Source organism: Hydractinia symbiolongicarpus, chromosome 2, assembly GCF_029227915.1.
Source record: "Hydractinia symbiolongicarpus strain clone_291-10 chromosome 2, HSymV2.1, whole genome shotgun sequence".
Classification (NCBI taxonomy): domain Eukaryota; kingdom Metazoa; phylum Cnidaria; class Hydrozoa; order Anthoathecata; family Hydractiniidae; genus Hydractinia; species Hydractinia symbiolongicarpus.
The window spans coordinates 11,746,405-11,763,869 of record NC_079876.1 but is presented as its reverse complement, the minus strand read 5'-3'; the positions used below and the strand labels follow the sequence as shown (position 1 = coordinate 11,763,869).

General features: G+C 32.9%; 1 protein-coding gene across 1 annotated transcript; it reads left to right on the top strand.

Moving 5' to 3' along the window:
* Positions 1 to 448: 448 nt before the first annotated feature.
* Positions 449 to 16,909, top strand: LOC130629425 (mucolipin-3-like). The gene is made up of 14 exons (XM_057442608.1): positions 449 to 571; positions 6,280 to 6,549; positions 7,347 to 7,508; positions 8,828 to 9,023; positions 9,496 to 9,589; positions 10,001 to 10,094; positions 11,031 to 11,136; positions 11,898 to 12,013; positions 12,509 to 12,658; positions 12,889 to 12,993; positions 13,484 to 13,606; positions 14,260 to 14,466; positions 16,020 to 16,183; positions 16,572 to 16,909. Exons 2-14 carry the CDS (start codon positions 6,301 to 6,303, stop codon positions 16,582 to 16,584), a joined length of 1,779 nt encoding a protein of 592 aa, XP_057298591.1. The 5' UTR covers positions 449 to 571; positions 6,280 to 6,300; the 3' UTR covers positions 16,585 to 16,909.
* Positions 16,910 to 17,465: the final 556 nt, after the last annotated feature.

The following is a 17,465-nucleotide window of genomic DNA, read 5'->3' as shown; positions in this document are numbered from 1 at the left end:
CCTTCAAACTTGGAGACTTTTCGTGGTTCCGTGTTGTGTCTGAATTATACCCAAACTTACTTATACTCTTTTCCTAATCTATTAAAATGCTAAATTGCTAAAGTTTTCACAATAGAAAACCTTCTTAGACTTGCTAGAAAAACGATTACGTTTTCCTTTGCAACTGTATGCCATCTTGTGTTCAGTTGTTTTGTCCCAGGCTATCAGTACAAGAAACGTTCTATAAAAAGAAAGAGAAATCTTTGAGGCGGGAAAAATTAAACTTACCTTTAATCGCTATACCTGATTGTTTAGAAACCTTGTTTCCAGAGCATTCGATCGCACGCGTAATTAATCTCGGGGCAAGGGAGCAAGGGAGCCTAGGGACCAAAAATCTTTTGTTTTCTTCCAAGAATTTTGACAAGCCTCGTTTCAAAAACGTGATAACGAGGATCCTTAAATATTGTGGCAGAAGTAGCGTCACATGATTTCGATTTCGTATTTTGATGTTGTGATGTGAAGAAAATAGCAGATAACTGTTTATACATACCTAGCTAGTATAGCTAGCTAGCTGGTCAAAGAAAATAGCTTGGTAGGTTGTTACTTGTTGTTAATGTGAAGATAGATAGCTAGATAGATAGATGTGCATATTACACATGGCTAGCCTCACAAATATTGAGAGATATACCCTGTCTATTATTTCCAGGAGGGGCCATGGCTTAGATGGAGAGTCCTAGAGTATTTAACGCTCATTTTGAGCTACACAGAGTCAATTAGGGCCTGCGCTCTACTGGACAACTCTCGGCAACATCCAACGGCCCACACCCCCGGGGCTATGGTAACATTCACTTGCCCATGTTGAATCGCGCCCAAGGGGAATCGAACCCCAGTCTCTCGCACAGAGTACGAAAGCTATAACCACTAATCCACGTCGCGACAAAGCAATGTTTTTTGTCCCAACAAAGTCAGGCATTCTCTATTATTTTTTAGCTAGCTAGCTTTTCTTAATACTTTTTTCCACGATCAAAAAGAAAGAAAAAGTGCTGATCGCGAGTAAAGCTACACATCTTTGAGAGTACAATAATTCAGTAAGAGTAAAATAATTCAGAGTGAGAGTACAATGCGAGTGCGAGTGAAATAAACAAGAAAAATCTTTTTAAAGCTTACCTCCCAAGAAAAATCAAGTTGACCTAAATCGATTCATAACATCTTCAGAAAAAACAATTTAATGTTTATTTTGTTATAATCGCTACAGTATTCAAGAAACCAAACAATGTTTACCTCGTGTTTTAAAAGCATTCACCTCACTTGTCGCCATTTTGTGAGTGAGCATTTAACGGTATAATTTATGCGTCTGACGTCACTAGTTAGAAGCTCACATTGGGACCCACGGGATGAGAGGCGAAACTTTGTGCATAGGATGTGATTTGTAAAAAAAAAGTTCCACACGTTTGATGAATAAGGACGAATTTTTTTTGCTTCACAACTTCTTATGATGATTACTCAACTGAAGTCAGTCTTTTTCAGGAGAGGCGTGCGATAGCACGCGCATGCCTTGGCACATGCCTAAATCGTTTCAGGTGTGTGATTAATCGCACGCCTGAAAAATAAATATTGAGTTTTCAAAACCAACCTTTAAAATCCATTTTGTAGCGTGCGATGGCAGCCCTCGAAAGAATTTTTGGAGATTCGTCAGACGAAACGTCTGATACATTTCTGTCATGGTCAGACACTTTCAGATCTTAGAAATTATTGAATAGTCCTGGTCCTTTTAACCCACAAGCAAGCCTATTCATAGCCAACCTGACCATCCTAGCTAATTTACCAACGTAGACATAAATCTTATTTCCATTCGTCGTTGGTAACCAGGTCTTACACAAAAAATCCAGCCATCCGGTTGTTAATTAATGTGGAGGTGAACGCCGACGGAGCACGGATGAAGCAAGTCTGCAAAACTGCACTTACAGGTGGAATAGAAATTTTATCATGGATTTAATTTTAGATAATTTCTTCAGGTCCGAATTTAATGGATTTTTTCTTTATGCCTGTAAAAACGAAACCCACGTGCTGTGTAAATTTTTTTGTCCACCACGTGGATAAAGATTTTTTTAACTTGAAAACAAAGCATATTTTTTCCTATTTGCTTGTGGTGACCTGAAAAGTGAACAATAAATATAAAAATTACAGTAAAGTCATGCATACTATTTCGGACATGTAGAAAAGGAAGTTAAGATTGAGAGAGTCACTATACAAGTAGACGCTCTGTCATTGTGTTTGTGGTTCACGATTTAAAATGTCCCCCACTTTTCTACCGCAAAATTAGTGCGAAACAAAAAATAACCTCAGAGCCCGTGTCGTATGCATAACATTCTTTTCACGTGCGCTTTACATTGTACACGTTGATTTACACGTGCGAATCATTGCACATCTACTCAAATATTCCTGAAAAAGACTGCAAAGTTAGTAAAAATATTTACATCTAAAAAAATATTTACAAAAAAGTTAATAACTGAAAGAGTTGACTGCAACATGCATGATTTATAATTTTTTGCTACGTCGTATAAATTCATCAATTGCACGTTGACAGTCCATCCATGCACCAGGTGCAGCCATGTTGATTTGATAAAACTTCCAAAAAAAAGCTTTAACTATATCTTGTTTGTAGCCATCAATCGCAGGTTTTTTAACTACTTGACAAATTCTTCCTGCAAGCTCCTTGTGGTCAAATAATTTAGCCAGCAACAGATAGCTAAAGTTTTTGAAATATGTCGCCCCTTGTCTCACTTTATTGGCTATCGGTCTGAATTTCTGTAGTAGGAGATGTGTCCACCTTGTATTTTTTTCTTTTTAATCTTTCATTAATTTGAAAATCGTCATCATAAATATTTGTTGTCAGCATCGTCTTTAGTGGAGACAACCCCTGGACTGAAGGTAATGTCACTGTTGTCTATAAATTTTGCGGATAAGGCAATTGCATTCCCTTCCAACGCAGCTACAGTACAGTCCAGATGTAAGTGTACGCGTATGCTCAAGTTTCACACCTTTTTCTCGGAGGCGGTAGTTATTTGTCTTTTGTTCTTATTAATTATCTTGCTAGTCATGTAAGTCATTAACTTGCGCGTAATAAACAAAAGATTATCGAAGAAAAAATAGCTTATTATAACTGCGCGTAACTATTGTCAAATAGTGTTAACATAACTATTCCCAATAGCATATTGCAAATGTTATCAACTCTATCAATGTGACACAAAGAGCCATTGTTTAAAATTTTTATTAAACAAAAGTTTTGTGTGGAAACTAAATAAACTAGCGAGAAGGCATTGTTGGTTGCGCGGGTTAAATAAAGCTTTTAAGCGATTATATCATAACAAAGATTAAAACTTAATTTTGATAGAAAAGCTTTTTTAGATTGCATTTTAAAAGTTTAAAAACGAAAAACGGCGATAGAAATGTTTTTTTAGATCGCATTTTAAAAGTTTAAAAACGAAAAACGGCTATGGAAAAGCTTTTTTAGATCACATTTTAAAAGTTTAAAAACAAAAAGCGGCGATAGAAATGTTTTTTTTTTTAAATATTTAGATCATTGGATTTCATGTTTTTTAAAAGAGCTTGTGTTTTTTTTAAATAAATCGAGTTTAAAATCGCGTTACTATAATTAGTTTCATTGTTAAAAAAATAAAAATTCAATGGCTTTCGCGTTTAATTTATTCTTGCGCAGAGTATTGTTTTTAAACAATCTTTCTTGCTATGCTTTTGTTTTTAACACGAAGCAATTATTTTCGCGCATTTTGAAAGGAACTCGCTATCCTATTGTTTTTTTTAATTAAAGCAATTATTTTGGCAAGTTGAGCGTACGTGTACGCTTACATCTGGACTGTACTGTATTCGCTTTTCTAGTCTTTCAATGATTTGTCGCATAGCAGCACAATCGCACGTGCACTGCTTTGTTTGCTCGGGATAATTCAGAAATGTGTTATTCTAATGGCAGGTGTTGATTGCAGAGGTCTGGCTGGTGAAGGCGGAGAAAAAGGTAGGTCGGGAAGAATAGAAGTGGATAGGGTCGAGGTAGGTGGCGAAAATGATGGCAGTGGTTTTCCGGGTGAAACCAATAACTTTAAAAAGGAGAATGTGTTTTCAACTTCATTATTTTGCGTCTTTGGTGTTTCTTCGGCAGTGTTTTCCACTTTATCCTTTGGCGGTTCTTTGGCGGTGTTTTTTACTTTACCATTTTGTGCCTTCGGCGGATCTCTTAAAACATCACTAAAATCAACTTGGTAATTTAGTTGTGGGACTTTGTAATTTATTTCTACTAATGAAGGTTGTCTTTTATCAACAGCTGTACTCTAAAAAGAAGTTTATAATACATAAATTGATAAAGAATAAAATTTATGTGCTGATTCTTACGACAAATTTATTATAAACTAACATCCTTTTTGACGAACTTCTTCCGAGGTTTTACTAATGTTTCGCCTGATGTCCGCGTTTTATTGTTTTTAATGTATTTTTTTTATTCTTTTTTTCTCCAACCTCTACGATGATAATGTTTTCTCATTGTTCAACCAATCTCTTTCAAACTATTGCAATTTGACCATTCATCTAAAAAGAAAGAAAAAAATCCTTCTTACTAACAGTAAAAATTTATCTTAGTCTCTTAGTTTTTCTTTAGGTCGTTTACAAAACTATACTTACTGTTTAGAAATAAAATTGTAGCTTTGTGATTTTTTATATTCTTTCCGCTACCCCATCGCACAAATAATTGTTGTCAACGCTCAGTAACTTTTCTTCCCTATTTACAATATTTTTAGTTTTGGCAGAACCAATACATTTATTTTCATTGAAGAAGACGCATGCATATTTGTATGTCTTAACTCTTATTTGACTGAAAAACGATGATGCCATAATGAACTCAGATAAATAAAGACACTTAAAATGAATTCATAAAGAAGCGAACTCTTTTATAGCTAGTTTTCGGCTTTTTTCATTTCTTACTCTCATTGTACTCGGGAGTGCTAAAATAGAGTCATTAAATAAGAAATTTGATTTTCGGTTTTTTTAATTCTCACTCTAACTATACTCGGGAGTACAAAAACAAAGGTTATTAAAGGATAAATGAAATGTTCAGCATTTTTTATTTCCTACTCTCATTGTACTTGGAAGTGCAAAAACAAGTTATTATAATAGAAATTTAATTACCTGCTTTGTTTTATATTCTTACTATACTCGAGAGTACAAAAAGAAAGGTTATTAAATGATAAATAAAATGTTCCAACTTTTTTTATTTCCTACTGTCATTGTACTCAGGAGCGCAAAAACAGAGTCATTAAATAAGAAATTCGATTTTCGGCTTTTTTATCCCTTACTCTAACTATACTCAGGAGTACAAAAACAAAGGTTATTAAATGACATAAATTACATTCACAAACATCTTTCAAACGTTTTGTGTAACAGAAGGAACATCATCTTCTGTTAGAATAAGCTCTTGTAGAGGTAAAGCAGTATCCATTCCCCCCCCCCCCCCCCCCCCCGCAATGCAAACTAAATATTAAATGTTTGTCCGCACTTCAATTCCACAATGCCCGGTAAAAATAAATTGTGACATCGGCCAGCTGGAACACTATTCATTATAAAATGATTCAAAGCTTAAATATTGCTGTTATTTGTTCTAAAATGATTAGAAAAACATCTCTAGCAAGAGAATGCGCTTAATCTTTCTATTTTGTTATAAAAATAATGCAACCGAAACTGCCATTTTAACCATTTAATGTTTCAAATATAGTTGTTGTGAAATATATTTTTACATAAACATTTACACGTGAATAGCAGTATATTAAAAACTTGCAAACAATTTTGTTTTTTGTTTTTGGTAAAAAAGGTATTTCAATATATTTAGGCACTAAACCTTTGTCAGTCATAGATATATGTGTAGGGACGAGATCATTAATTCACACATGTTATTTATAAAGTTGTAAAGGCTTTTGGTGGCTACTTCTGAAAAATTAAATAATTTAAATTGTTCTTGGTAAAAACTAAGGTTTCTATGTTTTTTTAATAAGAAGTCGTATTAAGTAAGTATTTCGTATTTTTAAAATAGGAATTAATATTTTTAAAATTATCTGTGTTTTAAAGATACTAAATTCGTATTTTGTATTTTAAAAATAAGAATAGTCAGTGAAGTGGAAGAGCATCACATTTTTCAGGCACTATCCCAGTATGTATGATCTTGCACCAAACAATAGTTGTCCCATCTGACCAGAGACGTTATATTTTTGAAAAAGATGAATATCTGGTTGTTTCTTTTAGAGTTGTTGCTTCTTCTAAAACATGAGCCACAGCAGACAATACTCTGCCAGTGAGCCACTGCTCGGGGAAGGTATTTCTTATTCATCTTATGCTCGTTCAAAAAGCATTTCGAGTATTTCAAGCATTGACAATGCTATAAATGAGGAAGAACAAATTAAAAACAAACTGAAATGGTATTTTAAAAACCCATATCAAAAGTATAAAGATCGTGGAAGGAAACCAGTGAAGTTGATATTGCAAATTATAAAGATTGTACTGGTCACTGTGCAGGTAATGATGTCTTGTTTATACCATTTACATTATGTTCAAAAACTGTATGTATTTGATTATTTCTTAAATATTTCAATGAATATTTATATTACTTTGTCAAGTAATCATTCAATCTTTCACAATAGAAGCACAGGACGTTTAACACCTAAGATCTATCACCTATAGTCTCAGATCTCAAAAGCTAACAAGTTCAATTCTCAGGACAAACTGTTAAGCCTCCCTTATATAGTCACTTGTAGCTTAACCTAATTTAACATTTCTTCACACAAAAGTAAACTAGTTGGAAAGCTACTTTGTCAGTGGAAATGATTTCTATAATTGTAGCTACTGTAAAACTAACTTTTTCCGCTTGCAAAAAAAACATTGGAATAATTTTACATCTTTTGGAAAAGTACAGTCCTTGAATCAGTACAGTACACAAGCTGGATTGCTAATGATGCATGTACACGTGATAGTGTATATCATATAGTTGTATTGCAATCCTCATTACATTGTGTATTTTTTTATAAAAAAATACACAATGTAATGGGATGGGATTTATGACAAGCAAGATTAGTATGATTTTCCTATCAACAGAAAGGACTCAATTTCGTATCCTTACCAAAAGTTTAATTACCAAGCTAGATTGACACAGAATAAGGCAATGGAAACTCAATGTCTATTTTATGATATTTTTAAAAAAAAGAATCCTAGTTCAATTGATCTTGTTTTCAATTTTTTTTCAGTTACTGTAAGATCAAGGCAAAATGAAATACAGCAAACATTTGTGATTTCTCTTGTCATTGTTGCTCTTTCAGGTAACGCTATTTGCTGTAGACGAATTCTCTGTGGTGCAATTCAACACAGACAATATTGAAACGTTTCGAAACTTGTTTTTGGTAGATTATACTGGACAACGATATCATGAACTTTTCACCAAGAAGCAAATTTATGAACACATCTTTTTTACATGGCAACAGGTTGGCTAACTTCAGCATCTCATTTTGTTAGTTGTTTGAAAATGTTGAAATAATAAAGAATAGTTTTCTTGCTGGTATAGTTTTGTATTTACTTTAAGTTGAAACATTTTGATATCAAAAGAACTGAACCTTCACATATTTACTTTATGTTGAATGTTAAAAAAGATCACCAAACTATTTTCCCAAGCAATGACCTACCACTTCCTGGCATATGCTAAAAATTGGTTTAAATAAGTAAATAAAAAATGATCAACATTGTATTCAGAGATTTTAAGACTTAATTACTATGTTGTTTCTTTTCGACTTTTTTGCCAATGTCAACAATCACCTATTATGATTTGTATCGATGACATAAACTCTTTTAGGGCTATTGTTTTACCATTTCCAACTAATAATAAAACAACAGCTAGAATTTTTAAGGAGGCTGGTTTTTTCTGGCTGTTTAACTCATACATAGAATTGATGCATGTTTTCATCTTGTTCTTGTTTTAACCTGCGAAATAAATATACCTCATAATCAGGGTTTTTCTTGGGGTTAAAATGTCCATCGAGTAACGCAACTGCAGTATCGTTAGCCTAATTAACTAAGCTTTCTTCTTCGAGTTGATAAAATGAGTTTCTCTCAAACTTAAGCTCAGACGCGAACGAATGACTCAGCGGAAACCCCAAGTTTAAATTGGACAATGTGACTAATCCCTTCGGAGGCCATTTTAATTTATCTGTGAGTTGTTTACCAAGCTTGGTCACATCTTACTGTGGTAAAAACTTTATAGTTTACGTATGTTTGTTAGGGTGAGTGAAACCACTCGTTAGAATATTTGGATGAAAAGGGCTTTCCCCGACATGGACCACGTGAGCAAAGAACAATAGAATAAGCCAATAAAAAAGTGCGGCCAGATTTTGGCCGCAGAAAAATCATTTGAGACCCAGCGTAATTTTTCCCACCCTAACTACTCCGATTTCCCGGTGGTAAGAAAAATTATGCTGGGTCTCCTGGCTATATTAATGGTTGAGTTTGAGTCAGAAAACTTGACTGCAAGATAAGGCCTTGTATATTTAAAAGTTTTTTTTATCAAGCACCAGGTCTTGGATTGCCAATGTTTTGCTTGAAATATTCTCTCATAAAAAAATATTGATTTTTGTTTGGTCATCAACTTGTGAGGCAATCATATCAAAAAACCACTTATTGAGACCAATATACAACCTCTACAAAGTCTGGGATGATAAGAGACTATAATTCCATCACATCTATCACATCCGCCATTTTTGTTTGAAGCTATAGAAGGAACTTTTAAAATGTATGTTGTTTTTTTTTTTAGTATTACAATTTTAACCACATTATGATTGGTTCATATGAGTTACAAGATCAAAACAAAACATACCCGCCAATGGTGTTATGTATTGATTCAAATGGAAAAAGCCGAGGTGCTTTGAAGAGAGACAAAAACTTCAATGGTTTTTCTAGGAGTGAGGATGGTTACTACATTGTTGATAAGAGTGAAAGTGCCGAAAATGGTGTGTATATATGTTATAGGAACATTGTTTACATGTGATATATATCTTCAATCTTCAGAACTGGAAGTCACAAACTAACCCACTCCGCTACATACAGCAATATGCGATATGTGGTGCACGCAGATTTTGGCCTTTATAAATAGGTGAATCTTTTTCGTGGAACATCTGTGTGTCCGATCGCGACAGCCCAGTATCATTGCTGTACATCATATTGAAGTGGAACTATCTTGAGCATCACTATGATTATTACTATGCAATAGATGGAGAATTATTTGTTTTAAATTTGATGCCTTCAAAAGTTTGTCAACAAGATAGATTTATAGAATCTGGTTTTCATTTTATTTGATTTACACTAGAAAAATAATGATATATAAATACAAGTAATTGGTGTGGTTAAATATAGAACACAAATATGTTTTAATCTTGTTGAAGAAACGATTAGATTCTTATTTACTTTAGAATTTTCTCTTAGCATGTCATAAGTTGAAACCACCAGACGGATTGGCAAATGAAACTCTTCTTCAAGATTTTATCAGGGGTAATAACTTGACATCAAACTTTCAATGGTAAGAATTTATTCATCAGTTGTTTAATCTTTTTCGCCGCTGGCTGTTTTCTATAAAAATTAAAGCTGAGAAGATTTACTATGTAGCTTTTATTGATTTTAAAAATGAAAAAATACTATAAAAAATCCCTCTTTTTACATAACAATTATGCTTTTTACTTCCAACAGCAGTAACATTCATAATTTTCCTTAATTTATGCCTGTAAAAATTGTAGTTCTTAAAAACCTTTTTTATGTAAAAATTTTAGTTCTTAAAAACCTTTTTTTATGTAAAAATTTTAGTTCTTAAAAACCTTTTTTTATGTAAAAATTGTAGTTCTTTGTTCTTAAATCGGTAGCATTTATTGTTTTAGTTAAGCAAAGATACACTTGAAATATATTTCAGTCTGGGTAACATGTTTTTATTGTGTAGGATTCTCAGTTTGACATTAAAGTTCTCATTTACAATGAATTACACTGTTGTTCATCGCACTAATTCTCCTGATTGTTACAAATTTGATTTAAAGGTTTGTTTGTTTGTTTTTCCTACTTACCTGTCTGCCTTGCTCTGTTTTAATGTTTTTACAACACATTTTGCATCAACTCTACTACACTTTTGCAAGTTTCAATGTTTAAAATAATATCCCTGGTTAAGTGAGTCTGGAATATCAAGAAAAATAATATCTCTGGCTAAGTGAGTCTGAAAAATCCGAGAAAATATTTCTTCAGTATTTTAAGTTCAGCAAAGGCAAAAAATAATACTAACCGAAAACGTTTTCAATACATTTCTCATCTCACAGTTTTATACAAATAAATGGATTCATAATGGCATAATTTTATTTTACTGCATTAGAATATTTGTCAATCTATTTAGTTCAGACTCTAGCAATCATATACCGTTAAACTAAATAGTTAGGGTCTAGGAATTCCCTTGATAGTTTGCCAGAGGATAGCCAATAGTAGCGTCCAACGAAACAATTTTGTAAAACTTGTAATCTTGGATGGCCAAAACAGCTTTCCCAAGATCAAAGGTTTTAAATCATTAAATTAAAGTCGCTTCAGTGAATTTGCATAAAGTCACGAAAATTAGTATTTTCTAGAGCCTATGGGTTGGGGAATTTGTTTTTGAGTAACTGCTATGAACTCTAAAGTAAATTGAAGATCTATCAATTTATCTATCAATTCGTAAAACTCCTTGCAGGCACAATTTGCATATGACATCTTAAAAACTTTCAGTGCCTTTAAGAGTCTATGTCTTAACAATGTCTATGGTATAGGTAAGAAAATTTTAAGCCTACCAGAGTGTAATACCAAAGCGAAAGAAAACTCTCACTAGGTATCAATTTTCGAGTTGTCATAAGAGACCTGGCATGTTATGTAATTGAAGAATCACCTAAAGTTTAGTAAAAGAATTGACTGACAACATTTTAATGAATTCATCTTATTTTGTGTTTTTTTGTTAGGTTATATTTGATAATTCTGATTTGGATGGTATTATGAAGGTGCGGCTAGAAAGTGATGTAGACTTTCATATCTGTCGTCAAAATTCTGGAAAGCTTCACATAAGGGGTAAGTTGTGTGTAATTTTTTTGTATTCATAGATTATGTGTAATACTTCGATATTCAAAGTGGTAAAGCATTACATATTCATATTCTGACTTAAGAAAGTATGAAAACCCACAGAACGTGTTGCTAATTATTAGAAATGTTTTTATGAGTGCGTTGTAGTGTTAAGCAGTTACAGGATGTTTTCTTTCTTGCAGTGTGTCTATATGTCTAATTCTTTATATTCATAGTCAAGGATGAACATATACGTGTTAAACCATGTTTAGGAAGAAAATATTTTTGACATTAAGACTCAGAAAAAAACTGAAATTTTTTTCAATTCTATCTAAACCTTGACTATAATACAATATTACCATCTCAGGCACATGAACTAAATCATTTTTCCGTTATGGAAAAAGTTAATTTTGAAAATGCAATATTTTGTTACAAAATTTTAACAGGAAAATCATCAGAGTTTCTTTGGTACTGTTACTGCTGAAAAAGAATAGAATTAAGTTAAGACATTTTGCACGTGCCTTTTAATTTTAAAGAGTTTCTCACAAATAAACTAATGACTTTATTTTTAAAAAAACGCTCAATTTATCCAAATTGCATTCAATTTATGCAAAATATGTTAATTTATGCACAATACGTTCAATTTTTGCAAAGTACGTTCAATTTATGCAAAGTGCGTTCAATTCATGCAAATTGCGCTGTCTAACACGAGACATGTGTTACCTGACTTCAAACTTAATTGTTAGTGGTTTGTTGTTCTTTTTTTATAGAATATAACTCGACCAAAATACTTTGGACCGTTTTTGATCTGTTTATCATAATAATATGCGTGTTCTCCTTTATACTTTGCGTGCGATCTTTTAAAAGACATTTTAAATTGTCCCAGGTTAGTATCTAATTTACTTTTATGACTGTTGTCTTACTGTCGTACTATTGTTTGTTGTTGTTGTTTGTTGTTGTTCTTTTGTTGTTGTTGTTTGTTGTTGTTATTTCTTCTCCTTCTCCTTCTACTTCTTGCTGTTGTTGATTACACATTATTTCTTTTTAAGGTACTATTGTTTGTTGTTATTGTTTGTTGTTGTTGTTGTTGCTTCTCCTCCTCCTTCTCATTCTTCTCCTCCTTCTTGTTGTTTTTATTGTTGTTGTTGTTAAATACACATTATTTCTTTATAAAGTAAGGGGTGAAAGGCTGAGTACCAAGAAACCGCTCAACAACTGATCAGGCTGGAAAGATTTGGAACGTTTTGCAACTGTGCCTTAGAACTTGCCTCTAAAATCTAAATGTTATGCTTAGCAACCTTTGAGACTGAAATGGGAATCAAATATGGAGTCTACTGCTGTAACTCTTTGTTTTGTTGTATTGTTATATTTTATTTTATAGGATGTTGGAAAGTTTTTCACTGAATTTCGTCATGAGCGCTTTACTCTTTCGGATCGGTTAAACTTTTTAAGTTTTTGGTTAATGCTAATTACTTTGTCTGATATCTGTTCGACTTGTGGTTCAATCATAAAACTACTCGTGGATTGGCTGGTAGGTGTTTCTTTGTTTTTTATTTATTTTTTATTTATTAGGGTTGTAGTTTTTTTAATGAAACATGGCCTACAAAGTTGTCTATTAAGATATCGCTTGAAAAAAAAATTTTACTTAGTATTTTTAGATTAAATTTCTATCTGGTAATTTTTTTAAAGATTTTTCGTTTCGTGTCTAATATTTCAAAAATTTTAAGCTAAAAAAACCTCATGATTCATCTATCGTTCTAGGAGCGACCAGAATTATACACCTCGTGCAGCCTGTTCTTTGGAATGGCTGCTTTGTTTTCTTGGATTGGTATCTTAAGATATCTTGGCTTCATGCAAGGTTATAATGTAAGTTTAGAGAACTAAGTTGCAAATAAAGAACAATATGTTCAGTATGTCGTGATTAACGAGTGTTGAACAGCCAACGAGTGTTCAGTATGTCGCAATTAACGAGTGTTAAAACAAACAATCAGCATTCGTTATGTCGGGATTACCGAATGTTGAACAGCCAACGACTGTTGATTAACGAGAATGTTCAGTATGTCCCAATTAACGAATTTTGAATGAACAACGAGAATTCTGTAAGCCTTGATTAATAATGTATTACGCGAAAACGAGTATTCAGTAGTGAATATGAACATTTTAGAAAAAAGCAGTTGTAAAGTAGAGGCTTGGGCTGTTAAAAAAGCTTTTGGTCGTTTGCGTATAAATTTTTATCTATCGCTATTCTCTATAAAAGCTTCAGAAGGCCTTTTTCGACAAAAAATTAGTTGTAGCTCCTCCCTGTGTTTATGTTAGTATATGTAACTGTTAAGGTTTTCCTGATATCTCTATTTAGACTTTACTGGTGACGTTGAAGACAGCCTTTCCCACCATGATTCGATTTGTCTTTTGTGTTTCTTTCATTTATTTGGGATTCACCGTGTGTGGATGGATTATGTTTGGTCCTTACCACGAAAAGGTGTGAAACAGTTTTTGTTTTTTCGTTTGTTTGTTTGTTCGTTCGTTTGTGTAACGTTCAATACGTCAATAAAAGGGATGAAAATTTTAAACATTATTTATATTTTTTATATCCTTGGCTCAAAGTAGCAATTTTTGCAGCCATTTTGATCAAAATTGCGTTATTAATAAAATAGGCTAGTCGTTAGCTTGTAAAAAATCCACAGTTTCGCCCGTCCCTTATATTCTGATCTTCCCGGACGCTCGTAATTCATTCAGCTACTTTGGACAGACCATTCCCCATCCTTTTCTTCTCCCCCTAACAGATTGACATCTTCCTTCTTCTTGGACAATGCGAATGTGAATCCTCTATAAAATCAACCCCCGAAAACCCTGACCCTTGGAATCCTTTATTACACAATCTATTGTATCCAGAGTCACGGCTTGAGCTTTGGAAAGTGGCTTGATAAAGTATTTTCGAGCTGTATCTCTAACGATATTTTTACTATCATCAAATCGTCCAAATACAATTTCAACCCAGACTAGCATTATAAACAAAATGCTGGTATTACTAAATTTGATATTATTTTCTAATTGTTTTTAAGCATTTAATGAAAGAAGGAAAGTTCTTACAATTCATCGTTTTTTAAAGCGGGTCAATTTCTTTTATTCTAGTTCCGCAATCTTTTCGTGACGTCAGAGTGTTTATTTGCACTCATTAACGGTGATGATATGTTCACAACATTCAGTGAGATGGATGATTCGGATAGTTTGATTTGGTACTTCAGTAAAATATACCTCTACACATTCATCTCGTTGTTTATATTCGTTGTGTTGAGTTTATTCATCGGTATAATGGCTGATACGTACGAACGCATTAAGGTAAGAAGAGGGAACGTGTTATATCTTGCTGTGTTTTACTTTTTTAAAAATTATTCAAAATTGCAATAATTTTGTTTCTATTAATTTATTTTTTTACAAGATTTGATAGGTAGGTACCCTTTTTTAATGCTGTTCAATTCGATTATTTTCTTATTTATTGTTTCATGCAACAAACAACAAAGTTTGTACAAAAAAAACAAGTTGGCTTCATATGAAAGAGCTTGAGAAGTTATCCATGAATCTTTTGAGCTTTTTGAAAAATCTTATATTTTAAGTCAAGAGTTTTGACTTAAAATATGATAATTAATTCATGACGTCATCGATTAGAAAAAATAAGGTGTTGTTATAAATATTTATCAAGGTGGTTATGTAAATATGTATTTATCTATCCAGTTTGATAGTTTGAACATATTTACATGAATATTAATACTTAGTTACCCTGATTATCGTTCATACCAGCAATTGTTTCTAAGCATCTGATAGATGATGTCATAGTTCCACATAATCAATAAAGATTTATGACGAAAAAATAAAACAACTTTACAAGCTCTTTCATATGAAATAAACTTGTTTTTTCGCAGGAGGTAAGCTTTAGCGTTTTTAAGCGTAATCTGGAAGGAGTTTTTTTAGGATTTAAGCATGACATAAACGCAGTCTGACACTAGAGAAAAAGGCATCATTTTTTTTTTAAGAATATGTTATTCTTCTACATAAAAAAAATCGTCAAACAATCGAAATTTACTCCCGGTATACCAGGAGTAAAATTTCCCCGTATGATTTCTCCTGTTGGTTTCATCGAGACAAGGGTTTACTAATGCGCATGCGTGTTTGTTGCCCATTTAAAATGGCGATCGATCAAAATAAAAGTTGTTACAGATGGGGAAATGAATAAAAACACCTTATAACACCGTAAGCATTAAGCTGGAATGACAAAAGTTGTAAGCATACTGAAGCTGGGCTCCAAATGCACTATGCTTTATAAAGAAAAAAGAGGATATATTTCGATCATTTGCTTCGTAAATTCTCATTTTAAACATGTTTTCGTTCCAGCTTGTGATCATGTACAGGGTAAAGTGATCTTGTCTCTCTATGTTGCTTCAATGCAGTGTTTTTACTCCCTTTATTTCACAAGTTTGTGAAGCGATACCACAGTGTGTCAAACTTAAATGACATATCATCGCATGCTTAAACATGTTTTCGACACCCTCCTGTGCATTGTCTATTTAGAAAATTAAGGCTCGCTTCAGCTTTGAAACCCACAAAGATATATATGTACGACTTTTAGGTTAATTTTTAGCATAAGTAGCGAATTTTGATTTAAAATCGCCAAACAAGATTTGTGTTGTGCGAAGATTTCTAGAAATAACTTATTCAGTAAAATAAATCTCGATTTTATTCTTATGTGTTTTTCTGGTAACTGATTTTGTGCTTGATAAAAATAATAGTCCACTTTTGTGATATGAGCAAGTTCAATTAAAGGCTACCTCAATAAAATAGAAGTGCTAGTAAATTAAGGAAAATATTTGAGAAAAAAAGTTTATTGCTTCCTACAGGATTATGGTCACGCGCCAAAGTCGCGTATGGAATTGTTCATGGAAGGAAAAGAATATCACGCCGGTGGAGAGCAACAACATCGACATGGAACCAACATGTGTTCTCATCGTGGTGGGGAAAATTTCACTGGTGTGGAAAGGGGGGATGACGATGACCCAAATGCGTAAGTAGACTCTTTGACGATCGGTTCGTGTATCACTTTCTGGATGATTTCGAATGTGGCTTTTAGAGAGGCAACTTTATTTTTCGGAGTTTTTGTTTCTTGAACATTTTGTGGTACTATTGTCAGCAAAGCTTCCATTCCATTTATAAGCAAATATTTTACCAAATACTTTTCGATGTTTCAATTTTTTTTCCGCAATAAAAATGTTTCTTAAGTTAGATTGCTTATTTTTTATTTGAACAAGGGATTTTCTGATCCCTGATTCGTATATCCGCGAAAATTAGTTCCGCGAATTTCAGTTAGCGGTTAGAGGTTATAATATATTCCTTAGGGTATATTTTAATTTTATCAATCAATTGTTTTAAAAATCTTCCTACTCATTTTTCAGGCTTACCGCTTAGCTATACCCAAGCTGTGTGAAGTTGTACATGTGAAAAACACGTCATTTTTTATTTAAAACAAATCGCACAGCACAATTAGCATAAGTTGTAAATCTAGTTAGTCACGTGATTTCAACATTATTTACGTGAAAAATTAAAAGTACTGTTACTTCCGGTTTACCTGGACAACTAGCATCTTAATGTCACGTCTTATTTTGTGCGAATTTCGCAAAGCACTTTTGTACGAAGTTGTGTATATTTTATAGCCGTTAAATTTTGTAATTAGCATATTGTAAAAAAAATTGTGTTTCTGTATTCGAATGTAAATATATAAATTTTTACACAATCATTATTCTCTGTGTCCTGCTTAATTGGTAAATCACGCCACGAGGGAGTACTTTTTTAAAACATGCTTCTGCAGTTATGATAAGATCTCCTTTGTAACCTCACTTTTTAATATGCCTCGTTTGTATAAAGCGCTGGTTTCGACTTAGTGAACTGGAACTCGTTACCGTCCTGAACAAAAAAAACATCCTGTTGTGACAAAATGATTGGCCAAACTGGTCCAAAAATTGACCAAAACCTAACTTCGATGAAATGAAAATTGGCATGATAATCAAACAAGCATGCATGTTGAAGGTGACGTCAAAATCTTAAATTTTTTTTGGTGCTTGCGGTAAAAAAATGATCATTTTACTTCTAAATTTGAAATTTACCTATTTTTATTTGCGCATGTCGAAAATATTCACGAAATTGTGAAGCGATTATGGTTGTCTTTTTTGCGCGCTTAGTTTTTTAAACTCGCCTTAAACTCGCCTGCACGAAGGCTGCTTTCGTGGCAACTTGTCATAGGTGGTTTCTACTTTGTAGTGCCCCATTTCATGACATCAGTCGAAAAGATA

Coding starts and splice junctions, on each gene's coding strand:
- LOC130629425 (XM_057442608.1), top strand. CDS start 6,301: ATGAGCCACAGCAGACAATACTCTGCCAGTGAGCCACTGCTCGGGGAA. Junction 9,024..9,495: donor GAGTGAAAGTGCCGAAAATG/GTGTGTATATAT, acceptor ATTTTCTCTTAG/CATGTCATAAGTTGAAACCA. Junction 13,607..14,259: donor TTGGTCCTTACCACGAAAAG/GTGTGAAACAGT, acceptor CTTTTATTCTAG/TTCCGCAATCTTTTCGTGAC.